The sequence below is a fragment of the Gymnoscopelus microlampas genome (assembly GCF_963454915.1).
Source record: "Gymnoscopelus microlampas genome assembly, chromosome: 11".
NCBI classification, from domain to species: domain Eukaryota; kingdom Metazoa; phylum Chordata; class Actinopteri; order Myctophiformes; family Myctophidae; genus Gymnoscopelus; species Gymnoscopelus microlampas.
In genome coordinates, this window is record NC_139948.1 from 25,331,252 (window position 1) to 25,358,527 (window position 27,276).

General features: G+C 41.7%; 2 protein-coding genes across 7 annotated transcripts in view; one reads left to right on the top strand and one right to left on the bottom strand.

Annotated features, from left to right (window-relative positions):
- traf7 (TNF receptor-associated factor 7) lies at positions 1–27,211 on the bottom strand. Of its 6 annotated transcripts, none has more exons than XM_084071308.1 (22): positions 27,102–27,211; positions 21,563–21,694; positions 21,273–21,330; positions 21,065–21,150; positions 20,117–20,233; positions 19,534–19,626; positions 19,019–19,052; positions 18,599–18,827; positions 17,862–17,996; positions 17,580–17,675; positions 16,766–16,887; positions 15,781–15,854; positions 15,528–15,576; positions 14,935–15,062; positions 14,643–14,725; positions 13,558–13,597; positions 13,289–13,405; positions 10,128–10,250; positions 5,454–5,573; positions 4,948–5,079; positions 4,043–4,162; positions 1–2,968 (listed from the first exon to the last, which is right to left on the bottom strand). In XM_084071308.1, exons 3-22 carry the CDS (start codon positions 21,322–21,324, stop codon positions 2,954–2,956), a joined length of 1,965 nt encoding a protein of 654 aa, XP_083927434.1. In that variant the 5' UTR covers positions 21,325–21,330; positions 21,563–21,694; positions 27,102–27,211; the 3' UTR covers positions 1–2,953. The 6 variants fall into 6 exon arrangements, with proteins under 6 accessions (XP_083927434.1, XP_083927431.1, XP_083927433.1 ...); XM_084071305.1 differs by having other exon boundaries at positions 18,599–18,857; XM_084071307.1 differs by having other exon boundaries at positions 21,065–21,153.
- The window catches only part of rpusd1 (RNA pseudouridine synthase domain containing 1), a 426,852-nt gene that overhangs the window by 327,154 nt on the left and 72,422 nt on the right, over positions 1–27,276 (top strand). The window lies entirely within an intron of this gene.

A 27,276-nucleotide genomic window follows, 5' to 3' on the forward strand; every position in this document is an offset into this window, starting at 1 on the left:
GTACAAGTTTTATTTATCAATGATCAGAACCAGGCTTACATGATTACAAGTATACAAGAAATCAATGAAACCTTGATCTTGTGAAGACACTACCTCACTTCCCCTCAACTCTGTCTTACCAAGGCAAGGTACAAGTCAGACTGCTGTGATACAAATGTCAGCTCAAATCTAGTTATTTCCGTCCCAATTTACTGCAATTACTCGTTTCAACTTTTCATAAATTCCAAAACTTCTTTCCAAAGTCGCGTAATTTGAGCAGCTAGGTATTGAAAATACAAGCTTGTCTGTATTTTCATTTTACAAGCTGGTTAGAAATTAAGTCTGAATGCTGTGATATATACTGCTCAAAGAAATGTAGGGAACACTTTGATCCCTTAATTATTTTGAGCAGTGTAATTGGGTAACACAAGAACGGAACAGTATCCCTCCATCAAGGTCTGCAAACCTGTCAAAAGATCTTCAGATCAATTTCACTCGCTGATGTTTCATTTTAGCTTAACCACTTAAACCCCAACTTCAGTGACCGGGGTACCCCAGGGGTCAATGCTAGGCCCCCACATTTCTTCCGTCTACACCAAATCTCTTATTTTTGGTGAATGTTTGCCTATTATGACATGCCCAGAAAAGGGACACTATGGTTCATAGACATGGGTCTGATATATATATATATATATATATATATATTTAAAAAAAATACTAACAGCACAAAGTTGTTCCCTGTGTGAGGATGCTCACCCCTCAATCATTAGAATAATCAGCAATTAGTTATGGATCAAGCTAATTAAAACAATCCATGTTAACAAGTCACAGGGGCTGAAACAGACAGAGTGAGAGGGGACAAAGATGTGAGAACAATAGCGAATGCAAACTTCCTATATTAATACAATTTCATCAATATATTTTCATCCACAATGTATGGCACTCGTTGAAATGTAGAATCTCTGCTACACACATATACAACATACAAACGTACGTACATACATACATACACAGACACACCCGTTCTCCTCCCTACACCGGTTTTGAAGAAAGTACATTTCTACAGTATACATTACACATACACAACTTACAAACATACACAGGTGCGCACACGCAGACACACACACACAGCCATTCTCCATTGTGCAGGCCAAGGTAAGTCATTCTTATGGGCACATCTTCATATTCGGCACTGTTTTTCACATTTAAACAACTATACAACCGTTGAGCGGGCTTTGAATACAGCTCTATCATGGCACTAATATAAATCTATAGATTCATTATCTCTTTTAAAGTGATCACTTATTAAAACTTGCTTAAAAGAGCCGGTTTCACAGAGATGAATACAGTGACAAAAATGAACAAAGAGAGCATGTAGGGAAATATGCCACATTTTTTAAACATTCCCTCCAAAATAAAAACTGCAATGCATTATAAAATGCAAGAAGTACAATTCTCAACCCTTTGCCCACCAGACATAAACAACATTATTTCCCAGATTGAAAATAGTTTTTCGGTGAGATTCACGCAGTAAAATATCCTGTTAAATTAACTTTGAGGGCATAAAATTTGACCCATAGGATCCTTTTGGGCTGTATAGTTCGAGACAACAGAATTTCTAAATGGGATCTCCTTTAGTTGCTAATTATTGCACGTTATTGCACGTACTCTAAGGGTAAGTTCACACTGTGAACATACCCATGGCCGAGCAGAACGCTTTCAAAATAATGAGAATAGTTTTTGAATAACTTTTTTGTTGTTGAAATGTGCATACAATGTGGGCCGCTTTTCATAAGCATAACCATATCACGGTACATTGTGTATCGAGATTGCTGGCTCAACCCGTCTTCAAATTGCACCATGCTCAGCCTGAAGTAAGCTTTAAAACGAGCTTCATCATTACAGATGGAGCTCCTGAATGAGGTTGTGATATGGCCCGTGCTGCTGCCAGGGGAGGAAGATGCTGCGTTTCATTTTTAAACAGAAAAAGCGCTCTATGCAGCACTTTTTCTTCATAACAGGAGGACAGTGTGAACACACCCAAACAGTGAAACTGACACAGTTGAACTATTAAGCATCACCTGGCCATAAGATCACATTACACGCCAGATAAAGGTTAGGGCAATGTTTCCACCATGACACCGACTTCTCATAGCATAAACCTGGCAGTCAATATTAAACGTTATCGGAACACTTTTATAACACTTTCTAAATGTTTATGCGGGGACAACCAACATGTAATTGAGCTCATGCTAGCAGAGCTCAGACTGTTTAACTGTTACAGTGGTGATTATGACAGTCTATTATTTTATCGGTGACAAATAACACTTCCAACTTATGGGGGGGGGGGGCGCAAACAGAAAACACAGCTCTGCTGTGACTGATTAATTCATGTCTGTGAAACCGGCCAATAGACTTAATTCAACAGTATGGTATAGGCATCGTCAATACAGTTTCTCAATGGCGGGTGTGTCCATAAAAGCAGGCAGGACACCCTACAGTCTGCAAAACTCCATAACCCAGAATATTCTCTGCTCCCTTCTTGCTATGATTCGCGGCAGCATCTGCCAGTCAAAGAAGAGTTTGGCTCGGTGCGGCCTGTCGATTGGTGCAAGCATAAGGCAGCTCCTCCTTGTTTTGTTCCATAATAAACTGGTGCCGAGGTCACAGGCAGTGTGATCTCAATTTGTGACACCAATGTCCCTCCAAGCAATAATGTCAGGGTGTCAAATGTCAAAGTTAAAAAAAATGAAGCGTTTTAGTAAAATTGTTCTGATGCATTTTGATCCTGAAGTGGTGGTTAATATTCTGTGGCCATAGAAACACAATCCCAGAAATCGGTGCGCAGAACGGAAGCCGTGTGAGAAGGTCAAAGGTCAAAGCTTGCAAGGTCCGTTTGACACGAAATATGAAGTCTGTTTGGAGGGCCAGCTGGATGACGGCTCTCAGAGGCCTCAACCCATCCTCTGTACTTCTAGCATGTCCATACCTATAGGGGAGAGACACACGGGGGGTGGAAGAGAGAGGGGAATAAATTCCAGGTATTATTAGCCATAATTGTGCTTAGAAAGGCACTTAATGAATCACCCACTTATTTGATCAAAATAGCTGAAAGATACTTGCAATAATAGAAAATATACAGTATATTTTCCTTTCTGTTGATGGGCTATAAACAGAATCCTGGGGGTGTATGTGTACACACACACACACACACACACACACACACACACACACACACACACACACACAGTATATAGCATGTATAAACAGTATGTATGTTATGCATGTACTAGGGCAGTCCCAGTTTGAGGCATGGCCGCCGCCCAGGACGCATGACCGCCTGGAGTGGGGCAGTTCTAGAGAACTGCTCATCGGATGGACCTCACACTCCACACTGCACTTCCTGTGTTCTCAGCAATAGAGTATCGAAGTCCTGACGGCACTCCGTTATCCCCTGGGTCACATAAGTATTTTTTCTATTGAAAATACCATAGGGTCATCTTAGAATCTGGAGCTGTGTTCCAACAATAAACAAATCAGCCCGGCGATTCTGTCAGGCATGTGACTCTGTGTCGTTTATGATTCGTTTATGATATTGAGTTACATTTGATAATGTCTGTGTTTGGAGAAAACATATTTATTGTCTTACTCTTTGGATAAATTTGTAGTTTTTCACCGTCAGTTGATGCTTCATATCCGTATGAGTAAAATCACTGGGCTCATTTATTTATTTTTTGAACACAGTTCTTATATGCCACAATGCTATTGAGACCTTTTATGGTATTTTCAATGGAAGAAATAACTAGCGGCAGTGATGTCAGTCTTCGGTTCTCTATACACCTTCTAAGTGGTTCATGACTGCCCGTACAGAGTGGGACGGTTCACACACATCCCAGTGTACAGACAGGGTGAAAAGGAAAGAGACACGGACACAGGAAAACACCACTGGTGGTGCATTATGGGTCCAGACTGGATGCTAGATCAGTTTAAAGTTCCTTATGGGACTAGATATATAAGTGTATCAAACACACTCATCACACAGGCGTCTTTGCTGGTGTCTCACCTTGACAGTGCTGTCGACGGCTCCAGAGAAGAGGCGGCCCCTGGAGACAGCAAGGGCTGTTACACTGCCCTGGTGTCTCAACAGTGTCTGGGTGCAGATCATGTTGTCCATGCTCCACACCTATCGCACGCACACACATGCACACGCACACACACAGTTAGAACGATAAGGAAACACATAATGTAAGGCACAGCGCCCAATTTCAACATTGCATCATTTGAGACTTTAGTTAATTGCAAACACTTAACACATTGCCTGCCAAAGACGTTTTAAAACGTCATACTTTTTTTTTTTTTTTTAAGAAACGTGATCCAACTTAGTAATACAAAAAGTACACAGGAGCCGAGATACAGGATTTTAAAGTAATATGTATTTTTGGCGAAACATGCTATTTTCAACTGGCTGATATTATGGAACGGATTATCCAGCAATCTGATTTTTTTTGTCCCCGATTCTACGAGACCCCCGTGTGTGTAATGAGGGGATCACCGTGAGGACGGCGATAACGGAAAGTATTCTGTGACTACTTGAAAAGGTAAGAAAATCGTAAAAAATGCTGTTAAGAACAAGCGCTGGAGCACTACCACACAAATACATACAAAAAAATCTACAATGTCAAGTTGTAATATTATTATTATCAGAACTGAGGAAACTTTGAATAATTTGCAATGTTTTCCTAGGTATGAAATAGGCTAACTTGCGATAACGTCATTTTTACAACTCGGATATAGGTTGTAAATCATTTTACAACCCAGGGGTTCCCGGGGACGTCCAGCTAAATGATTGGTAACTGAGAGTGTACAAATGGAAAGCAAATGGACCCGTCACGTTCCATTTGAGAACCACTGTTCTAGAAAGGCCGCGGCCACACATGCACATATTCTGTACAGCGGTAGGTTCCTCACCCTTAGCGAGCGGTCGTAGGAGGCACTGAAGACTTTGGTCTGGTCAGGAGTGGAGATGACAGCCAGAGCGTACACGGTTCCTACGTGACCCGTCAACGTCCTCACCTGCTCTTTAGACTCGATGTCCCACACCTGGAGGAACCCACAGACACACACCATCACATCACAGTCCCACATGGACCCTCCTCTAGTCCAGCCACTGATTAATAGCTAAGAAAATAATAAAAGGTAATTGCAGCCCTACTTAGAGCCTGATAATAGACCTTTTTCACAGCAGCCATATTGACATTATAGTGGGGTAAACACAGGTGTTACCAATTATACTAACTAGAAAAAAAAGCTCCCTGCGGGCGTTTAGCCTCATCCTACGCGAATTATAGTGACTCTTATTGACTATTTAATGAATGCCAATGTGGCTGCCGTGAAAAAGGTCTATTAACCATTTTAAATCTTTTGGAATTACTGTTATGCGTGTGTGTGTGTGCGTGTGTATGTGTGTATCTTACATGGATGAGGTTCTCATAGGTTCCACAGACAATGTGGTGGTTTGTGACAGCGATGGAATACACGCTGCCTCCACTGGTCTGGAGGACGTGCACACACTCCAGTGACCTGATGTCCCAGATCTGAGAGAATTAAAGAAAGAAAGATTAACATGAAATGTAGAAAGAAAGATACAAAAAGAATAAAGAGAGTTTATTGGACTGTGTATCATCAGAACAGGACGAGTTCTCACATACACACACACACAAACATTTACCTAGAATATACTAGACACACATCGTTGCTGTCAGGCAGAAACCTCATGTCTCCATATTTCAAATGTTTATGTTTTGTCATGAATTAAAGCCCTATTTCATCATACAAGAGTGTCGCACAAAATTGGTGACAATAGCAGATAAATGAGTTCAATGCGACGTCTTGTGAGCTTGTAGATCGGCTATTTTCACTATTATTAAATGTTTTTAAAATAATTATAAAAAAGGAACGGTTTTGGACATACAAGGTTTCCACTAGACAGCAACTACATGCAAACTCTGGTGTGTATTGCACACACACAAGTCATACAACATAAACACACAGATTAAGAACACACACACACACACACACACACAGTGTGTTATCACCAGTGGAAACAGTGAGCCTGCAGAACAGCTGCAATGTGTCAATACCGCTGTCTCCATGGTAACACACACAGTGGAGTGATCTGGCTGGTGCGTGGCAGCTGGCCAATCACAACACAGCTCTGAAACACACCACGATGGGAGGAACCAGGAAACACAGACACAACAACAACACACACGTGGAACCACACACTGTTGTACACACACAAACACACATCACCATACAGCCAGCATGTGATGATGTCTCAATGTAATGTTTCGATCTGACTGGCTTTTCCGGTTTAAATTTTGAGCTTGTCGATCGGCTATTTTCAGCGAAGATATTTAATATCGAGAGAAAACAGAAAATACACGAGGGACTCCGCTCAACAACGTACTAATTGGACTTAGCTAAACTCATCCCCTGGCTGGCCTGCCTCTTGGTGCCTTTGTTAGAGCTCTTGTCTTATTATGGGGCCAGGCTTCCAGCATGGACCCATATTGTTATTCGCATTATTCCATTTCTTCTTCTTCTTCTTCTTCTTCTTCTGCCGTTTTTGCCAGTTCTGGCTGAACCGTGCAGTCGCTTTTTATGAAACTCGGCCATATGATAGATGGTCATGAAAAACGATCAAAAAATAAATCTCACAATCTTTCGTCAAAAGGTGGCGCTATAGCACTCAGTTGAAAATGACAACTTTGAACAGGTACAACTCATGCCCTGTTTCACCTACAGCCATGAAACTTCGATGCACACATGCGTCTCCTCATGCTGAACAACTTTCACACTCTGACTTTTGACCTCTGACCTTTAGATCTCCCACCATTTGGAATTATATGAAAAACAGTTAAAACCTATCTCCTCCTGGGATTTTTGAGTAATCTGCACGAAACTTTTTACACATGAACTTTGGACCTATACCAAAAAACGTTTGCAAAATATCTTCCATAAGTGAAAAAATGAAGCTTTAATGAGCCAATGAATATTGCAGTTTTATGACAATTATTCATCTGCCCCTAACACATACATGCAGACTTACCATTCTTTGAAACTTTGCAGAAATGTAAAGGGCCATTCCAAATATCACTGAAACCAATCTTACTCCAATTGGTCAAACGGGGGCGCTATAGCAATTTTTTGAAAATTGAAACTTTAAACAGGCAAAAGTCATGCCTCGTTTGGCCGACAGCCATTAGACCTGCTTACACATGTGCCTTGACTAATGAGGAACACATCTATCACGTTGACCAGTAAGCACCGCCCTTAGATTGTCCGCAATCTTGAGCAGTTTGAAAAACACTTAAACCCAGGATTTTTCAGCTATTTGCGTGAAACTGTATGATCTGTGTGATCTCCTTTTTCACAGGTTCTTGTCTGTTGGTGGCTTCTCGCTTAAATGTGTGCCCCACAACCTGAAGGTCACCAGTTCAAGCCTCACTTGGTGCAGACTTCATCTAAGTTGCATTTCACACAACATGACTATCAATGAATACATCTGCAATTGTTAAAGATAACATGAAATACTTAATTGAGTGTTTTTTACATACAGCTGATCTACAATCTCACAACTTTTCAGATAGCAATGAGAGTATGTTTTTTCAATGTATAACATACTTCATTGTGAAAATAGCCGATGTACAATCTGACAACTTTTAATGGTTTGTGAGCTTGTAGATCGGCTACTTTCACTAGTTTTGCTTCTGAGGAGATGTACAATTTCTTAATTGGTAAATGGTTTGTGAACGAGTGATCTTAGTGTTAGTGAAACAGGGGCTTGGGTCATGACAGAAGGCAAGAGTTTGTGATCCTCAACAGACAATATCAGCCTGGACAAAGCTATAGCACTATAGGTAGTGTTGCAGCTACCTAAGAGTGCCTCACGACCACAAGGTTGCTGGTTCAAGCCTCACTTGATGCACACTCATTTAAGTTGAATTGCAAAAAACATGACTCAATCTATTCCGTTTCCATGGCTCTCTCTCTCTTCAATCTATTCCGTTTCCATGTCTTTCTCTTCAATCTATTCCGTTTCCATGTCTCTCTCTCTGTCTCTCTCTGAGGGTCAGCCATAGCTGAGTGGTTAGTGAGCCCGCCTAGGGAGCCAGAGGCTCTGGTTGCCCCAGGTACGATTCCAGGCGAGGTCAGCAAATGTGTCGATGACATGAAATTTGTCCCTGAGCAAGACTCTTAACCCCTAATTGCTCACAGGCCCTCATTGGAAACAAGACCGCAAGGACTTTCATGAACTGACCTGTTAAAGGAATTATCATTTCTCTTTCTCTCTCCTGGCCCCATATTATCGCTGCTTGCAGCTATATTGTGTAATTGTTTTTAACTGCTTTTTTTGTATTTATTTGTATTTGAATGTATTCTTGCATTTTTTTGGGCTGTTGTTTGTCTAGTTTATTAGGTGTTGAATATTATGTTATGTAAAACACTCACGTCACTTATACAAATGGTTATAGAAATCTTTCTAACTGAAGTGGATGGCAGAGTCCACACCAAAACTATGACGACTATAGCTGAAAACACAGGGATTAAAGCAAAAGATTATCTCACGACTGAAACTTTTGGTCATGCCAATCTGTCATTTGTGCAATGGCATGAAAGAACCAACCCTAGCTGGCATTACCTCCGTAGAATTAATAATTAATAATCAGATTATCCATATATCCTATTGCATGTGTCTTTCAGAACCACTGAGACAGAGATCTCTCTCCATCTCTTATGTCTCGCTCTCTCCCTCCATGTGGGCTCTGACACAGGCTCACACAGCTGGGCTGGACTGTGCAGCGTGTGTGTGGTGCTACTGTTAAAATGGTAAATGGTGCATTTATATAGCGCTTTACATAGATTGTGCATTACATTCACCCATTCACACACACATTCAGACACCGATGGCGGAGGAAACCATGCAAGGCACCAACCCTGCTCATCGGGAGCAATTAGGGGTTCAGCGTCTTGCTCAAGGACACTTCGACACCAACGCTGGGGGAGCCCGGGATCGAACTGAGAACCTCACGGTTGCCATTCGGCCACTCTACCCCTGAGCCACTGCCGCACTGTTCACAGAACGTATCGCTCATCAGTGTGGAAGCTCACATAACTATCGTTATAGTTATCGTGCTTATCGTTTCTTGGCTCTACATTCACATTTTACAGGATATTTAAGGCTTATACATTAGCAAAGAATGTTCAGAGGGGCTTTCTTGGCTAGAAATCTGGACTGAATGTTCTTCACTAAGCTGGAAGTAAACTCTTTAAAAGGGTATTTTCCGGGTAAACACTGCGTTCAGATCTCCTATGAGTCCAAACCAAAATAATGAGTCCCTCATGAGACCAGCACGTCTTTCTCCTTCGCTCATCCATATCTCTGGTGTTACCTCTCCCTGTCTGTCTCTTCAAACTTACAGTATTTTGTATTTGCCGTCATGGTATTTATCTCTGAAGTGCATCCCTAGGGTGCTCATTACTGACTAACTCCACTGAGATAGATACACTCACCGACAGTTTCCCACATTTAGCTCTCACGCAGTGCTGACCTCTCAGCTCTCCTCACTCAACTCGTCTCGTTTGAAAACAGCTGGTACTGTGTTATAATTTGTTGACTTGCTATACAAAACGGGTAAGGGTGCAATAGGCTGTGCCTGTATGTATACTAGCACTTTAAGTTGGTCTGCCAATATAATTTTGTTTCATTCATGTCACGGTTTCTGAGAAATTGTTTTACTAAGGGCGTTGTTCCTTTATGGCACCGTCGATACTGGCAAACTTTGAGTATACCTACTTCACCAGACAGCTCCACACCCATGCATGATATACTTACACCCACATACCGAGCTTTGAACAGTGGGGAAGTAGAGATGCAACTTCTGGTCTTACTGACCAGAATACATCTCAGCTAGACACAAGCAGGTACATGAACAGACAGACAGACATTCAGAACATGCATGCTAATGCACACTCAACAGGCAGAAGTATGGTCCATCCCGACATCAAAGTGGTCCATGTGTTAGGAGAGTTTAAGCTACACACACACACACACACACACACACACACACACACACACGTTATACCTTGATAGTCTGGTATGATCCACTGTACAGGTGGTTCTGGGAGGCAACCAGAGCTCTGACCCAGTGGTTCAGACCCGTCAGCTCCTTCTTCAGCTTCAACTCTGTACCAATGATGTCCCACACCTACACACACACACACACACACACACACACACACACACACACAAAGACAGACACATGCAGGTTAAAAATAATTGATGAAAACAGGAGAATGAAACAAATATTTTTGGACTTGAGCAAGATTTTGGATAGAAGGAAACAAAAGCCACAAAGCTAGGTGAATGATAGAGGTCCAAATACAAAACAAAATGAAAATTTCCTTTTTTTGTTTGTTAAGAGTAGACATTTACCCCCCGCGCAAAAAAAGCAATTTTAAAATAAAAATATTGGTTTAAAGGTAGAAGGTTTGAAAGACATATTTTCAAAGAAATTATTGTATTGATAGTATCAACATGGAACAGTAATTCCATATGGGTGTTCTTGCCTAACCACTTTAAACCTGGCATTCCTGTTTGGGCATGTCATTTGAGGAAGAATTGTGGTAGAATTATACAACATTGTTATTATGGTTGTTTACATCTAACCTTTGTATCCAACCGTCACTATATTTGTAGCTTGTAGGAGTCAAAATGTCTCTGCTAGGCCTGACAGCTACTGTTTTGGTACAGCCTGTCTTGTTATGGTTCAGCTTGTCCTTGTAGCAGCTAGAATAGAACTATGATCTGATCCCTGTGCTCGTTGGCAGAACTACCTTACCACCGCTCTGTGTAAAACAGTGTGTCTAATGCACTTCTTCTCCCCATGATATCATGTATGTAAAGCATATCCATCACCAACTTGAATGTAGTCTCAGACTCCTCTCTTGCCTAATCAAATACTGATTGATCAAGAATTCCACAACAAGCTCACAACGCGTAGTGATTTTCGCTAATCGTCACACTACAAAATATATAGTGTTTACTTTCAGTGGTCAACTCGTTTTCTAAATACGATACTTCAACTGAAACTAATAACAAATGTAAGTGGAACTATTATTTGTCACACACACACACACACACACACACACACACACACACACACACACACACACACACACACACACACACACACACACACACACACACACGATGGTGGGCGTGAGGCAGAGAATGACATGATGTCATTGAACTGAAATAGTGAGAATACGAGGGGAGGGAGGGGGGGTGTAGATAGAGAGATAAAGAGGGCAGGAGAAAGAGAGAGAGAGTGAGGAGGAGACAAAGGAGGAAATTGGGAAATAAGAGTTGAGTAAGAAAGGAAAGTCCCTGTGTAAGAGCAGTGAGCTCATCACATCCCCCCTCCTCCTCCCCCCCAGTAACCATGGTGACCATGGTCACCAGATGCCCCATGTATCCTCATTCTCTTTCTCACACACAACTTGGCCCAGCTCTCTTCTGTGAGGCTCTGTGTTGTCTGGTGTCTCTCTGGTATAATGGCATTTAAAACTCTTCCCCAAGCAGAGCCACACTTTCAAAGATATGTCTTCTCTCTTGAGGCTTAAACAGACAAGAGGTCAGCCAGGGCCTACTTTACACTGTAAAAAAAATAATAGGAAAGCTTTGGACAAAAGAAACTCTTGAGTAATTTTGGTCTCATCTAAATTATCCTCTAAACAACCATTTGGGTCTTGACCCAAATATTCAAAAAAGCTGCCGTTGTCTCTGCTTAGTCTTAACATTGGTACACCTTCCCAACTACCAATAACTACCCATGATAAGAAAGGGTTTGGAAAACAGGATTACGTATACATAAAATAAACAAAATAAAATGCAGCGTAGCTACTATTCATTTATAACCGTCATCTGACAATAACATTACAAGGATAAATCTGGCTGGTGGCCAATCCCAAAGTGTTGCATCAATAGAAGTTGCTACATGAATGTGTCTTAGACTGCTAATCAGGAGTCACTCCCAGGAGTTAAGAAAATGATGAAGGCTCTGCAGACGGAGTGAAGAGGTATGTGACTGGCAATGGTGGAGAGTACTGTAACTAAGTACATGTACTTAAGTACTGTACTTAAACAATTTTGAGTTACTTTACTTTACTAGAGTATTTCCAATTTGCAATACAGTTACTTCTACTCCACTACATCTCAGAGGCAAATATTGTACTTTTACTCCACCACAATGATTTGAAAACTTTAGTTACTAGTTACTTTGCAGATATAAATTATTATATTATAAAACATACATTAACCACTTAAGCTCTATTTTAGACACATCGCAATCGCACTTTTCAAACATTAGTACTTTTACCTTTGGTACTTTAAGTATATTTTGAGGCCAATACTTTTGTACTTTTACTCAATTAACATTTTGAACACAGGCCTTTTACTTGTAACAGAGAATTTTTATATTGTGGTATTGCAACTTTTACTTAAGTAAAATATCTGAGTACTTCTTCCACCACTATTGACTGGAAACAGCAGCAGACAGAGTATAGAAGTATGTGACTGGACACGGCAGCAGACAGAGTATAGAGGCATGTGACTGGACACGGCAGCAGACAGAGTATAGAGGCATGTGACTGGACACGGCAGCAGACAGAGTATAGAAGTATGTGACTGGACACGGCAGCAGACAGAGTATAGAGGCATGTGACTGGACACGGCAGCAGACAGAGTATAGAGGCATGTGACTGGACACGGCAGCAGACAGAGTATAGAGGCATGTGACTGGACACGGCAGCAGACAGAGTATAGAAGTATGTGACTGGACACGGCAGCAGACAGAGTATAGAAGTATGTGACTGGACACGGCAGCAGACAGAGTATAGAAGTATGTGACTGGACACGGCAGCAGACAGAGTATAGAAGTATGTGACTGGACACGGCAGCAGACAGAGTATAGAGGCATGTGACTGGACACGGCAGCAGACAGAGTATAGAAGTATGTGACTGGACACGGCAGCAGACAGAGTATAGAGGCATGTGACTGGACACGGCAGCAGACAGAGTATAGAGGCATGTGACTGGACACGGCAGCAGACAGAGTATAGAGGCATGTGACTGGACACGGCAGCAGACAGAGTATAGACTGAGGCATGTGACTGGACACGGCAGCAGACAGAGTATAGAGGCATGTGACACGGCAGCGTAGAGGTGTAGAGGTCATTGTTGTACCTTGATGGCCTTCAGAGAGCCACTGAACAGCATGTTGTGGGAGGAGACCAGCGTGCACACTGGGTTGTCATGGGCACGAATCGTGTTGACCTTCTGTAAGGTCTGGATGTCCCACACCTACACACACACACACACACACACACACACACACACACACACACACACAGGTATGACTTACACAAATCTATGAGGCAACACACCCTGATGTTGCAAATGTGGATTTGTAATTGTCCTTTGAAAGAGGAAGTATAACATTGCAAGTCACTCACTATGATGGTGCAGTCTGCAGAGCCGCTGTACAGCCGGTTCCTACGGAAATGGAGGATGAACACTGACTCTTAACCCATTTAGACCTGAGGTCGATTTTAAAAACGCCTTCTAAATCCTGACCTAAGTTTTTTGAAAAACTTCAAATATTCATTAAAAAATGACAACAAATGTATGTTGCTATATACTGTACATAGCAACAAGAACCCCAAAAGGGGTTCCCATCCTGAAAGGTATAGTTACAAATAGGGGTTCCTGCCCAAAATGGGTTAATCACACAGTCAAAGCCACAGTGTTCATTTAAATCTGCGAGTGTACAAATGCAAATTAATGGACCCGTAAAGGTCCATTTGTTTACAACTGAGACATTTACTGGGAAGGACCATTCTAAGACATTATCATTATCCAGTGACCAGGGGACGGTTATGGGAACTAGGACAGCACAATATTACTCATGAAAAAAATGCTGAATATCACAACAGCAATATTTGATAGAAAAGTGAACACAGCATTTTCTACATACTTTTCTGCCAACATTTCTTCGGAAAATGCTTACAGCTGTAATTTGCTCACTTTGAATACATATTTTTCTTTTTTGTGCTAGGAGGCTGCTTGAATATTTGTTTAGGCTCAATAAAATCATACAGATATGTATATTGTGCATTCAGAGATCATGTTGTACTGATCAGTTTGTGTACTTGTGGCCTGTCCGTTAACGAGTATGACCCTTCTCATTAAGAACACCTTTTCACCCAGCTGGCTGTTAACTGGTTTAAGGCACCACTGTCTGTAAAATATACATACACCAAGTTTGAGACAAATCCAAGGAGCATGGCTGTTTCTGAACTGGTGGAACCACCATGCCAGGCACCAACGATCAGACCACGTTCAAAGGCCCTTTCGCCAACCCCACCTAGGGTATGGGCACTGATGACGCGGAGGAGAGGACACGCCCCCAGCGCCCCCGGGGGGAATTGAACCCAGGACCTTCTAGCTGTGAGGCGACAGCGCAACCAACTGCGCCACCGTTCCCTGTGTGTGTGTGTGTGTGTGTGTGTGTGTGTGTGTGTGTGTGTGTTTTACTCACATATGGATACACAGAGCCAGTACGATGCCATCGTGACCCTCCAGGGTCTTCTGGCACTTGTAGGTGGTGCATGTATCCCACACCTGACAGACAGCATTAAAGATAAAAAAAGATATCACGTTAATATGACATCAATAACTAGTTGCTCAGTTTTTCTTACATGGAAGTGTGTGTCTGTTTCATGTATGTAGATCTGTGCTTGAGTGTGTGTGTGTGTGTGTGTGTGTGTGTGTGTGTGTGTGTGTGTGTGTGTGTGTGTGTGTGTGTGTGTGTGTGTGTGTGTCTCTCTTGCCTTGATAGTCTTGTCTGAGGATCCAGAGAAGAGCAGGTCTCCAGTGGAGTAGACACACAGACACCAGACTGGACCCTGGTGTCCCACAAACGTCCCCTTACACTTGAAGATCTGCTGGGGGTCATATGCTGTGGAGAGGAACCATAGAGAGTTAAAGAGAGGACAGGAGGGAGAAAGGAGCATAAGAGATAAAGAGGGAGATGGAGAGAGAGAAACAGAAAGACCAACAGAGAGAGACAAGGGAGGAGAGGGGGACAGTTTTTCTACCGGGGTGAAATGAATGTTGAGCATAAAATAAAACCGAAAGGATTTAGAAATACTCTAGAGGGTCATACACGAGGGAGAAAGAGAGGAAAGGAGATAAGGGAGAGGGGATTTTGAATTTGCATTTCAAATGGGACAATTTAAGCCCAAAAATAATCAGACAATTCAAAAGCATCAATCTTGAAATGTTCCGGTTTTCCCCCGACTCCGCTCAAAACGAGACAGCTTTCTCCTCCCAAAGGAGTTAATGGAAAGAGAGGAAGAGGTTTGAAAGATTTGGTTTAAAAAGGAGGGCATGAAGAGGATGAAGGACATAGTTATATACTCACAGCCCAAGATACCCATGTTGAGTCTGGCATTGATGTGGGACATCTCATCCTGTTGGGAGAGAGAGGGGGAGAGAGAGATAGATTGATGGTAACATTGCTCTCGTTAGGTGTGTGTTGCCCTTTAATTACTTGAACTTTGCTCTTTTATTGTGGCTGTGTTATTTTCCTTTGCGGTGAAGTAACAAAGTAACGCCGATTTGGTGAAATAAAGTGAGTGAATAAAGCATATTTTAATAATATAGTTATTACTTACATTAAGCATAGAGGCATCTCGACGGAACTCCATCAAGTCCTCATTCAACTTGCTCTGGTTTTCATCCAACACGTCTGAAAAACACACAGACACACACACACACACACACACAAAGTGAGAAAGACACACTTAGTCTTCTGATGTGAAATGACGTGACGGGAGCCATTGTTACTTGATGAGTGACACAATGAAGTCCACAGTGAACTCACTATTTCACGGACTGGACATTCATTTCTCACTAACACAATAAGTTATATAGCACCGTGCTACAACGTGAAATAACAGATGAGAGCAAAGGTTCAATTGAAATGATTTGTTTAGTGGCATTTAATAGCCTTTATAAATACATTATAAATTAGCCTTTAAAAAAGGGACCATACCAGTGTTTTTGCATGTTTTAGCCCACTGACTACAAATCACATGCAGTATATTTGACTGTCTTTATCCAAGAGCTGCTGCTGACCTCATGTCAGTGGTCATCCACAACAAACCCACCACTCAGCTCAGCTCTTATAAAGATCTGGCAGTTCACACTGACCATGCATTGAGCATCGACCATGTTGAGAAGATCTGCTCCAGAGTACAACAGAGACTATTCTATTCTATGCAGAATCAGAGTCTTTGTGGCGGAACAGGCAATATTGCTGTAATAGAGAGTATAACCTTTATACAGCATCAATGATTGGTTTGGACATTTCAGTGCAGTCTGGCTTGTCCAGGCGACAATGAAGACCACGGGGGATGAGAAAACACCCCCGTTCATGTACATGATGTTGTTTTCATTATTCTGAAGTTTCTAAAACTAAATTCCCTCCAGGAAAAGATGAACGTTCATCTTCATTATCATTTCCAAATCATACCACAGTCTTAGAATAATTACTCAATTTCTCCTCTTTTTTTCTCTTTTTCCAAACCTCCAGGTGATAAACCAACTGGTTTGATGCCTACTGCTCTAAAACATTATTCATTCTCGTCTCTGCCTCACCGAATTTGAGCTCCAGGTTCTTCTCCAGCTGGTCGAGTTTCTCAGACAGTTTGCCCAACATGGAGCGCAAGAAAGCAATGTCCTGGTCCTTCTGGGCCAGGGTCAGCTGCATCTCATGGAACCTGGAGCGGAGGTTCAGGTCAGGAACAAATTAAAATGGCAAACATATGCAGGTCACAATAAGTTATATTTATATTTATATTAATAATGTACGTTTTAGAAAATGCGATATTATAATTTTTAAATGTTCATAATTATTTTTTTAAGGAAAATAACCAGTGAATTAATCCAGAGAGAAATACATTCATATATTTAAAAAATCACACCTGTGTGAAGGTAGCGGCGCCTTTGATACATTTTGTCATCAATAAGTGTTTATAATGTGTTTATAGCCACGTGTCACGTGAAGCTTGACCAATCACTATCAATAAGTGTTTATAATGTGTTTATAGCCACGTGTCACGTGAAGCTTGACCAATCACTTTGTTGACGTGTCTGACCAATCAGAACGTTGACGCAAAAGCCAGGTATAGAGGGCTAATATCCGCTCTATACCTAAAGGTATAGAGCGGCTAGCGCCGCTAAAAATGGATGTTGGAAATTTTACATTAAAAGATGCAAGTCAGTATATAGCTTGCGGATTTCTTACGTTTTTCTTTTTATGATCATCTTATCAGTACAATCTTATTTTCTTATTTGTCAACAATAACAGAGGCTGAGATGTGGAGCCTGATTTGCAGACATGCCACACTTTATAAATGTGCAGTAGCATGAACACTAATAAATAACATTATTAAATATTAGTTTGGTTCACCTGTCGTCTGTCTGCTGCAGGAACTCCTTCAGACCCTCAAACTTACAAACCTCTAGATGGGTCTCATACGTGTCCTGGTTACCAATGAACATACAGCTGGGAGAGGAGGAGAGGAGAAGAGAAGAGGGTAAAATATTCGTACTATTTCATCTACCCACAGGGCTTGCGAGTGCGAAAAATAAATAGATAAGCATCTTCAACTTAATGCAGATGAATTAATTGCAGTGTTTCTGCAAATTAACTAAACTAACTAAACAGTGACTGTGTATGTGTGTCTCTTACCCATATTTGGAGTGAGGGCATTTAATGTGCTCACACTCTTTAAGGTGAGCCTCCAAGTTCATGGTGAGCAGAGGTGGACAGGATGGGTTGTTAGGGCAACGCACTGGCCTGTAGTCACAACTCACCTCATGCTCTCTACAGACCACATCGACAGAGAACGAGAGAGAGAGAGATAGAGAGAACAAGAGAGGGAGAGAACAGGTGAGAACAAGTAGACAAAAAAGGTCAATGGGGAAAAGAATAGAGAAAGAAAAGAGTATAGCATACAGACACAAAAACCCAAACAAATTAATAATGACTCCATTAATCTGTGTTATGTAGGCCAGTGGTCCTTGGGGGGGTTCCAGGGGGTCCCCAGCTAAATTTGGCTGTTCAACAATAGCAGATATACAAGCTCACAGCGAGTCACTTCGTGCCTGCTGCTGCGAGCTTGTACATCTGCTATTTGTGAATATTCTTTTAAAAAATCTTGAAAGTATTGGAACATTTTGAATTTTTTAACACAAATCTTCTCTTCTGAGGGTCCCTGGGAAAACATTTTCAGATGGGGGTCTGAGCCAAATATATATAAATGTGGAGGTCCTGGAGTGATGATCTAGGCTAAACAGTGAGTCTCTTGCATGCGTGCGTTAAGTCGTGATCGAAAATCTCATCCCTGTTTGTTGTCAACTCAAGATGCCAACATCACATAACTTAAGAGGGTTAATGCATATATGTTTGAGCCGTCAGGTCCTTACTTGCGCGTGACAAGTTTGATGGTGAATGGACAGCCCAGCGGGTCTACCTCGTGCTGCGCTCCAGGTTTGGCGGCCACCGAGGAGGCGGCGGCGGCAGCCCCGCCGGCCGTGGCGCTAGTCGTGGCACGGCAGCCGTATTTACAGTGGATGAAGAGCTCTCCGATCTGCTCCGCTACAGCGATGTTGTTCACCACCACCGTTAGCTTGGCGTTGTCCACGGGGCACTTGTCTACGGGAATAGACACCAGTGTGTCACTAGCTTAAAACACACCCCCACACACACAAGAAAAAACTAAACACCACTTGGAAAAACTGGAATGACACAAAATGCAGCTTACACTTGAAAATAATTCTATAGATATTTGTAAGTTGATGAGGTTACACACAATGCCAGAGCGCTGGCACTGAGTCAAATCTCACCTGAGGTCAGGGCACATCGTCTGCAGAAGGTGTGCTGAGAAAGAAGAGAGGAAATAAGAGGAATCAGAGGAAATGTAAAGGTTCTAGAGCCCGGCCAGTTAAAAAGATGAATTTATAGACCATTTAAATAGCCGGTCTACGTGTTGTGAGCTGGTAGATTAGCTTTTCTTTTTTTTTAACATGCCCAAAACAGGTTGAATGGAGAAAGAAAAAGGGACGCGTAAGCTGCATAATTTCTGATAATACCGATAGTCAAAAAAGTTAAATGATGGCCGATATAGCAGTCGGCTCAGGAAAAAAAGGTTCCCATTTCACATGAGACTGGCTATAGTGCAGTGTTATGAAAAGAGAATGGAAATGGGAGAAATTGTTCTCCCTTTTCCATCCCATTAGAGAAGAGGGGAGGGAGGGGAGGGAGACCAGGATAGGAGGAGAAACTGAGGGAAGGGCAAGGAAGGACGGACGGAAGAAAAGAGGGAGAGACCCAAAAAAAAAGGTAGGAAGAGGAGGCTCACCCCACATGTGGTGATGACTGGGTCCTTGAAAACATTGCAACACAACTGGCAACAGAGTTTCACTGATGGCTGCTCAGCAAACACCTGGGGTTCCTACACACACACACACACACACACACACACACACACACACACACACACACACACATTAACAAACAAAAGTTAACCACATGAACCCTTAGCATCCCTGGGATGCTCAGGTTGTGTTCTACAATATATCACAAATAAGGTTCATCAGAATTGAGGAAATGTAAGAGCTATGCCATGTTGCTGAACGGAGCATCTCAAGCACCTTAGAGGCATTGAAGTATATAGTACATGATGGCAGAATTAACAATAAAGATAAGGCGGTCTGTCCATGTATTAAGAAAATACATACAGTACCCATGATTTATTTGTGCCTGTGCAAAAGGGAGTGTACATGCCTATGGTAGTATTTAAATTCATTCCAATGAATTCCATTTTGAATTAACTTGAAGTGTAATTGTTCCACACTTGGTTTTCCAAAAAGGTGACAGCACCAGAATGTATGTATTTGCATACGCAATATATGCATCTCTTTGTGGCCGTGTGCGTACTGTACCGTGTCCTCCTCTTCTTCGTGCAGGGAGAAGGTGGAGCGTAAAGACATGTTGGACTCCGAGTGGAGGGAACGCACAGAGATGGCCGAGTCTGACCGCCGAGGAGTCCCAATGGGAGGCTGGCAGGGCGACAGAGAGACAAAAAAGCAACACAAAGAGTCAGAGAAATTAGAGAAAGAGAAAAATGGAGACAGATAGAGCGATGAGTCTTATGAGTTAATCAAAGGTTCTATACTTATAACCCAGTAAAAAAGGAGACAAAAAACGTAAGTAGACTATATGTTATTTGACCCTAATCTGAGACTGTAAATCATTGGCTGAATATCTCCACTCTGTCTTAAATATGACAGACTGATCCTGACCAAATGGCAGTAGAACCGGTTAGATACAGACAGACATGACTGCCCAGAGAACAGTGTGTATGTGGTCACTGCTTGACAGAGGAAATAGAGACAGAGATGCTTCCTCCTCCACTGTGAGAACAGAGAGGTTCTCTTCAGTGAGAAGAGAACTAAGGGGAAATAGCCCGGAAAATGGCAAACGTTCTTATGTTAGTGCTCCAGGGTGAAGGGACAGCAGCTCCTCTGACAGACAAACATGTATCTGCCTGATAGTCTTTAAGACTTTAAGAATAATTTAAAAATAATTTGTAAGTTATTGTATAAGTCAAATTTAATACATTGTGGTGTACTGTGTAGCAATCAAATAATGAACTGCATAAGATATGTAGTAGACCTTATGTATCACCTATGTATTCAATTTGTATTATGTACTGTTAGGTGAATCTTCTGTGAATCTTGAAATTCATGTAACATCATGTGACCTGAAACATGTTTATGTCCATGCCCATAAATCTAATAGAATCTAATTGAGAGGGGTCTGGTTTGTGTGTTTGTGTGCGTGTGTGCGTGTGTGCGTGTGTGCGTGTGTGTGTGTGTGTGTGTGTGTACCATGCTCTCATCGTCATCTCTTGGTGAGTAGGGAGTGCTGGAGGAGGACGGGGTTCTGCGATGCTGTTTGTAGCTACTGGACCCCTCTGCTGGAAAACACACATCTACATGGATTTATATGGAATAATATTAACTCACTGCTCAACAAAACTTAGTTGGGTGTGTGTGTGTGTGTGTGTGTGAGAGGGAGAGAAAGTGTATTTCTTACCTTTAGATCCAGCAGCTACGGCTGAGAAGGCGGAGCCAAATGAGGCCTCCATCCTGCTCTATAGGGTGCAATGGATGGACGGATGAAGGGTTGGGAGGGAGGTGTGTTGGGATGAATAAAGAAGGAAGAAGGCAAGAAAAGCATTAACATATTACAGAACTAATACTTCCCACTCGAGTAATCTGACGCTTTCAATCTCAGCTCATTCACTGTCTGTCTGTCTTCATGTTCTCTATCTCACACACACAGAAATACAAAACAATGTATTCGAATTTAACGGTCTGCCTCACCAAACTGCTGGAGTCTAGTGGGGGGTGGTGGGGGTGATTGTTCCTCCGGAGTATCAGTTGTAGCGAGACGTCTTACCGCCGATCATAAAACAACACACACTGCAACGCTAGCGGCTCGCTAGTCTACTGGACCTGGAGAGAGAGAAGGACAGAGGGGGAGAGGAACAAGTGTAGAGAAAGGAGAGGAGTGAGGAGGGGAGAACACAAGTGGGGGTTGGAGAAAGAGGGAAAGAAGAGGGAAACAGAGGGAGGATGGGGAGAGGGTTTGGGGAGGAAAAGGGGGAGTTTAAGGAGAAGGGAGTAGAGAGAGGAAGAGAATGGGGAGGGAGATGTGGTCAACAAGAGAATGAGACGAGCAGTTTTGACACATCCTGTAAACATAAATCGTAGAATAATGCAATGACTGCCCTTTGAAGAACTCACATGCTATTGAATTGAACTACTACATTTCAAACCGCAGCAAATAAATTGAGGCGCGCTATATGTGAAAATAATAAAAGGAGAATCTTTGACAGGCTATGTTCCTTTTGCAGTGTTGCAGGAAGCAGTGTTTATCAATGCTACAACAGTAGCACTCAGAAAGCCAAGACTATAAAGATGATATGAGAAGATGATATGAGACATTGCTTGATTTGAGGTTAGAGAGAGAGAGAGGGAGGGGGAGAGAGAGAGGGCGGGAGGGGGAGAGAGAGAGCTAGATAAAACATATCTTGATCTTCATCCAACAAAAGTGCAAAAGATATGGGTTATAACTCACAGTATAGCAGCGAGAGGCCAGAGAGTTCAAATGCATCAACACTAAAACAATAGACACAATATATATCTGACGTGTTATTTGTATGGTTTAGTTCTATTTGTAACCTCTTATGCTCGCCGCTCGGATGACTCAAGATGTAACTAGTAGTTCCATCATTATTTTAATAGAATTATCTTTACCAATGTGGTTCCACAGCTCTGGACCTTTAGGTTTAGGACTCCACAGGGTAGTACTAGTTATTAACTGCATCTATGAATCCACTACTAACAACTGCAAAACCAACACTGTACCTCAATATATTAGGGGTGTAACAGCTAATCGAACTAATCGATAGTAAATAAATTATACATTTTAATCAAATGAAAGATTTTCAGAAGTAGCAGAAATAGGAGATCTGCAAGCTCACGTTTCGCATTGTGAGCTTGTAGATCTGCCATCTTTGCAACACTGTCGCATGACAAAGTATAAAATAGAGCTCAAGTGGTTAAACGATTAATCGATTTATTCAATTAAAGAAATGTATTTGATAGTTTCTTTTCGTGTTGATTCTCCAAAAACATTCTCAATTATTACAAAAAGTAATCAACGGATAATCGCTAAGAAAATAACCGCTAGCTGCAGCTCTACAATTTTGGAGACTGACAGTCGACTTACCATGCCAGTTATTATTACACACAGACTTATTTGTCTGTGTATCTTCTACGCAAGTCTTTACTGCTGCCGAGTTGCCTGAACATGTGAAAAGCTCTTTGTCAAAAGGGCAATAAAAGCCTCCATCAATCAACTGGCCCTTCAGATTAGACAGGTGGAATGATAAGGAGGACACCAGACGATGCAGGCGACTTCCTGGTCGGACGGAAAAGAACCAGTGGCCGTTCCCTGAGAACCAGTGTTGCATACCACAACATTAAAGCAAAGAAGTGATGTCTTCAACATTTTAATAAAACAATATCTGGCTATATATGAATTTGGACTCAGTAAAACAAGGCCACGTGATAGCTGTGTTAAGTGAACGCACGTGAGCTGCAACTGGTCGCGGCCCTCATCAAGTCACCTTTCGTCCAATGCGGCCCTTGCCCCAAAATGAGTTTGATAGCCCTGCTTTAAATTCCTTTAACTATACTATTTATACTATACTACTAACTTATACTATTTCCCCCCCTCAAAATTGTACGGCTAATAGGCATATACAAAACATGTGAAGATGGGGCCAAACTAAACTTTTATTAAAACCCTATCACTAAGGACAAGTGTGATTTCAAACATTGAATTAGTTCAAATGCAAATTTTCCATCTCAAATGTTGCAGTAGCTGGGTCTCTTTGTTAAAGTGGATCTGGAGTCTTGGCAGCAGCACCAGAAACTAGAAAGCGTAGGTAGCACTGTAGGCTGTAGGGAATGCATTAAACCAGTTTCTCAACTACCTGTCTTCACCCTCCTGCAGGACACCAGCTGCCAAAAACCAAGGTCACTACCAGGTCAACACTTAAATTGTCCGTCCGACACGGAAAGCAAAGAAAATGTTCAATGTGACGCCGTTTTGTCTCAGATATATTGCACAAAGTCTCCGATCTCGTTTGTTTATTATCTGATATATCTTAAAATTAGTTATTTTTTCCCCTTGCAGTTTCCCTTCCCAGATATTATTCAGCAAACAGTGAAACAAACTTGATTAGGCTGATTATAGCGGGATTATGGGTGATATTTAGTCTGAAGACCAGATCCATCACTCATACAGCAGCTCCATTCCTGTCGTTCAAATTTGCCACACATTGCATAGCAGGGTTTCCCCCAGGATAAACAGACTTAGCTAGGTGGTAGGGGGTGCACTTGCGCACATGCTAGGGCTGCATGATGTGGGCAACACATTTCATACCTCTATATTTATGCCAAATATCTGAATAGCAATTTGATAGCCTATACAACATTGACTATGGGTTCACACTTGCTATTTTATATTTCAAGTGTGGCAACTGCGAAAACAATGCATTGTTCTTCAGAAACAAAACAATAACACATCAAGTCAAGTCAATGTTGCTCTTATTTCAAAGTCAAAACACATACGTTCTTGATCTATTGATTATGCCGATGCTCACCAGAATTGCGTAGGATTCAATATGGAGAGCCCACCCTTCCAATACCAAATAAATAAAGATTTCCAGCTAATCCCAATTACCAGAAAATAACCCGTTTTCCACCACAAAATGTTGGCATGATTAACTATCTCCTTTACCAATCCTCAGGGTGCTTCAGATGTATGCATTTTTAATGCATGAAATTCAGAAAATATTCTTCCAGGGGAGGATGCCCCTGGACTAGGGCTTTCACCAACTAGTCGACTAGTCGACTAGTCGACTAGTATAACCACTAGTCGACCTTGTTAGTTGATAGTTGATAGTTGAATAGTTTTTTTAATTTAATTTTTAATGCTATAGTAATGGCCCATCTTACTATTATTATTATCCTCCTGACTTTATTTTTTATCAAAAGGGGGTCAAAAGCATGCCCAATAAAAGCCTATTATTGGGCAATGGGGATCCTTGGAGACGCTGCTGTGGTGCTGTGCTGCTGTGCCAGAAGCGCTTCCCTTAAAACGCCATAAAAATAAGGGCAGGAGGATAATAATAATAGTAATATAGTAGTAGGATGGTATTAAAACAGTGCCACCAAAAAAAAAAATTTTTGTAATTTTTTTTTTGTAATTTAAATTTCGACTAGTCGACTAGTCGACTACCACTGGGTCAAATTAGTCGACCTGTAAAAATCTCTAGTCGTGAAAGCCCTACCCTGGACCCCTCTCTTACAGGGGCTACCTCTCATCTGAAAGTAACAATGCTACGGCCCCTTACTCAAAATGAACGTTTTAAAGCTTTTAACTCACATCGATTCAATTGAGTTTCACTGTCACAAGTCCAAAACCAAAGAAATGGCACGCATACCAGGGGGAGGTGGGCAGAGAGAGGGGTAAAGAAGACAGCAAATGGAGCCACTACAGTCACAGACAATGACCCTTACCCATTTCTAACTCTTGAGGGTGTACAGATGGAACCAAATGGGCCCATTTGGTTCCATCTGTACACCCTCAAGAGTCAAACAAACACTCTGGCTTTGACAGTGTGTCATGTATGATGTCAACAGAAAGGCATGCGAGGTGTTAGCTCAGCGAGTGGTGAGTGGTGACGGACGGGACTGCAAAATGTGCCACTGAAACTCATCCAACGTCACTGTCCCTCTTTCCACAAACCACTGCTTCCCGTCTAGGGGTCGGGGAGCCTCCAACAGGGGGCACATTTCACGACTGAACACCCGCATTGATTGATCGAATACTTTATTAACAGTTTGCCAAATAGTAGCCTACAGTGGTACGATTACACAAATGGTCAGTACATTTACTTATGTACAATTTTGAGGTATTTGTACTTTACTTGAGTATCCAATTTCCAATACTTTTACTTAACTTCTACTACATCTCGGATCCAAATATTGTACTTTTACTCCACTGCATATATTTGAAAACTTTAGTTACTAGTTATACTTTGTAGGTTTTGATTATTACAAGACAGACATACATTACAAGACATACATTAACCACTTCAGCCTTATATATATTTCGGCCATCTGAATGTGATGCATTGTGAGCTTGTAGATCTGCTATTTTCCAAAGATGTTTAAACTTTAAACATTTGAAAACTTGAAATAGGACATTCTGCATAATGAGTACTTTTACTTTTAGTACTTGAAGTACATTTTGATGTCAAAACATTTTGAATTCCGGACATCATCTTGTAACAGAGTATTTATATATTGCAGTATTGATACTTTTACCTAAGTAGAAAATGTGAGTGCTTTTTCCACCACTGCAAATGGTGCTAAATGGATAACACAAAAAGCCCTATATGGGCTGTGTATTCAATTCATCAAGACATTTAAAGACATACAATGATACACAAGACATCAACACTAGCAGAATTAAAACGTATATGTACAGTAAACAGTGGTGGGGGGTGAACACACACACACACACACACACACACACACACACACACGGGACCAAAGTTGTCCTCCTGACAGACACCCAAATGTGGATCAACCGCATTTTAAAGCGTACATTCGCTGCGATCTAACGCACAATACAATCAATGTATGAGTATCAATCAGCTGCACATTAAGTACTGCAATAACCAACCTTAAAAGTCTGTTGTTTTTGCTAGCCTAGCCACTCTGATGGCTAATCAATCGCTCGCTCTCCATTGTTGCCAGGTTTTGAGAGAGAAATAAGAAACAAGGGTCTAGGAAAACAAGCCCAAAACAAGCAACTAGGCCACATGAGCACTTTAAACCTAAATGCATCGGTTATTTGAAAATAGCCAGTATACAACCTAGCGACGCGTTGTGAGCTTGTAGATCTGCTATTTTCACCACAAAAAAACAACATTCTAACACAAATGCTCCCCGGCACAAGACATTTAAGAAAAATATTTGAGAACCACTGGTTTAAAACAATGTTAATTTATTTTTTGAAGCAAGCCTAATTAAGCAAGTACACGTTAGAAACAAGCCCAAAAAAGCTCAACTCCAATTTTTACAAGCAACTTTATAGAAGAAGCCCAACGTCGCTTGTAAAACCCCGACATGGCAACACTGTCTCTCTCTCTCTCTCTACCGATCTGTCTCGTGCGCCATCGCATTGACGCCTGCATCAAACCACGTTAGTTGTGATGTTACGATGATCATAATCATACGTTTTTATAACCGTTGGCTGAGAAACGGTTCGTGATCTTACCATGATCTGTTATTTTCGTCTCCAACAGCGCAGGTTGAAAGTCTGCAGTCGAAAATCTCTCCCTCATCTTCTTCCTCCCTCTCCGCACGCCTCTAACAGCGCGCGATGGCTTGTGGGATGTGTAGTTCAGTTCGGCCCTGGCCGAGTACAGATCCTTACAGTATTTAGACAGTGT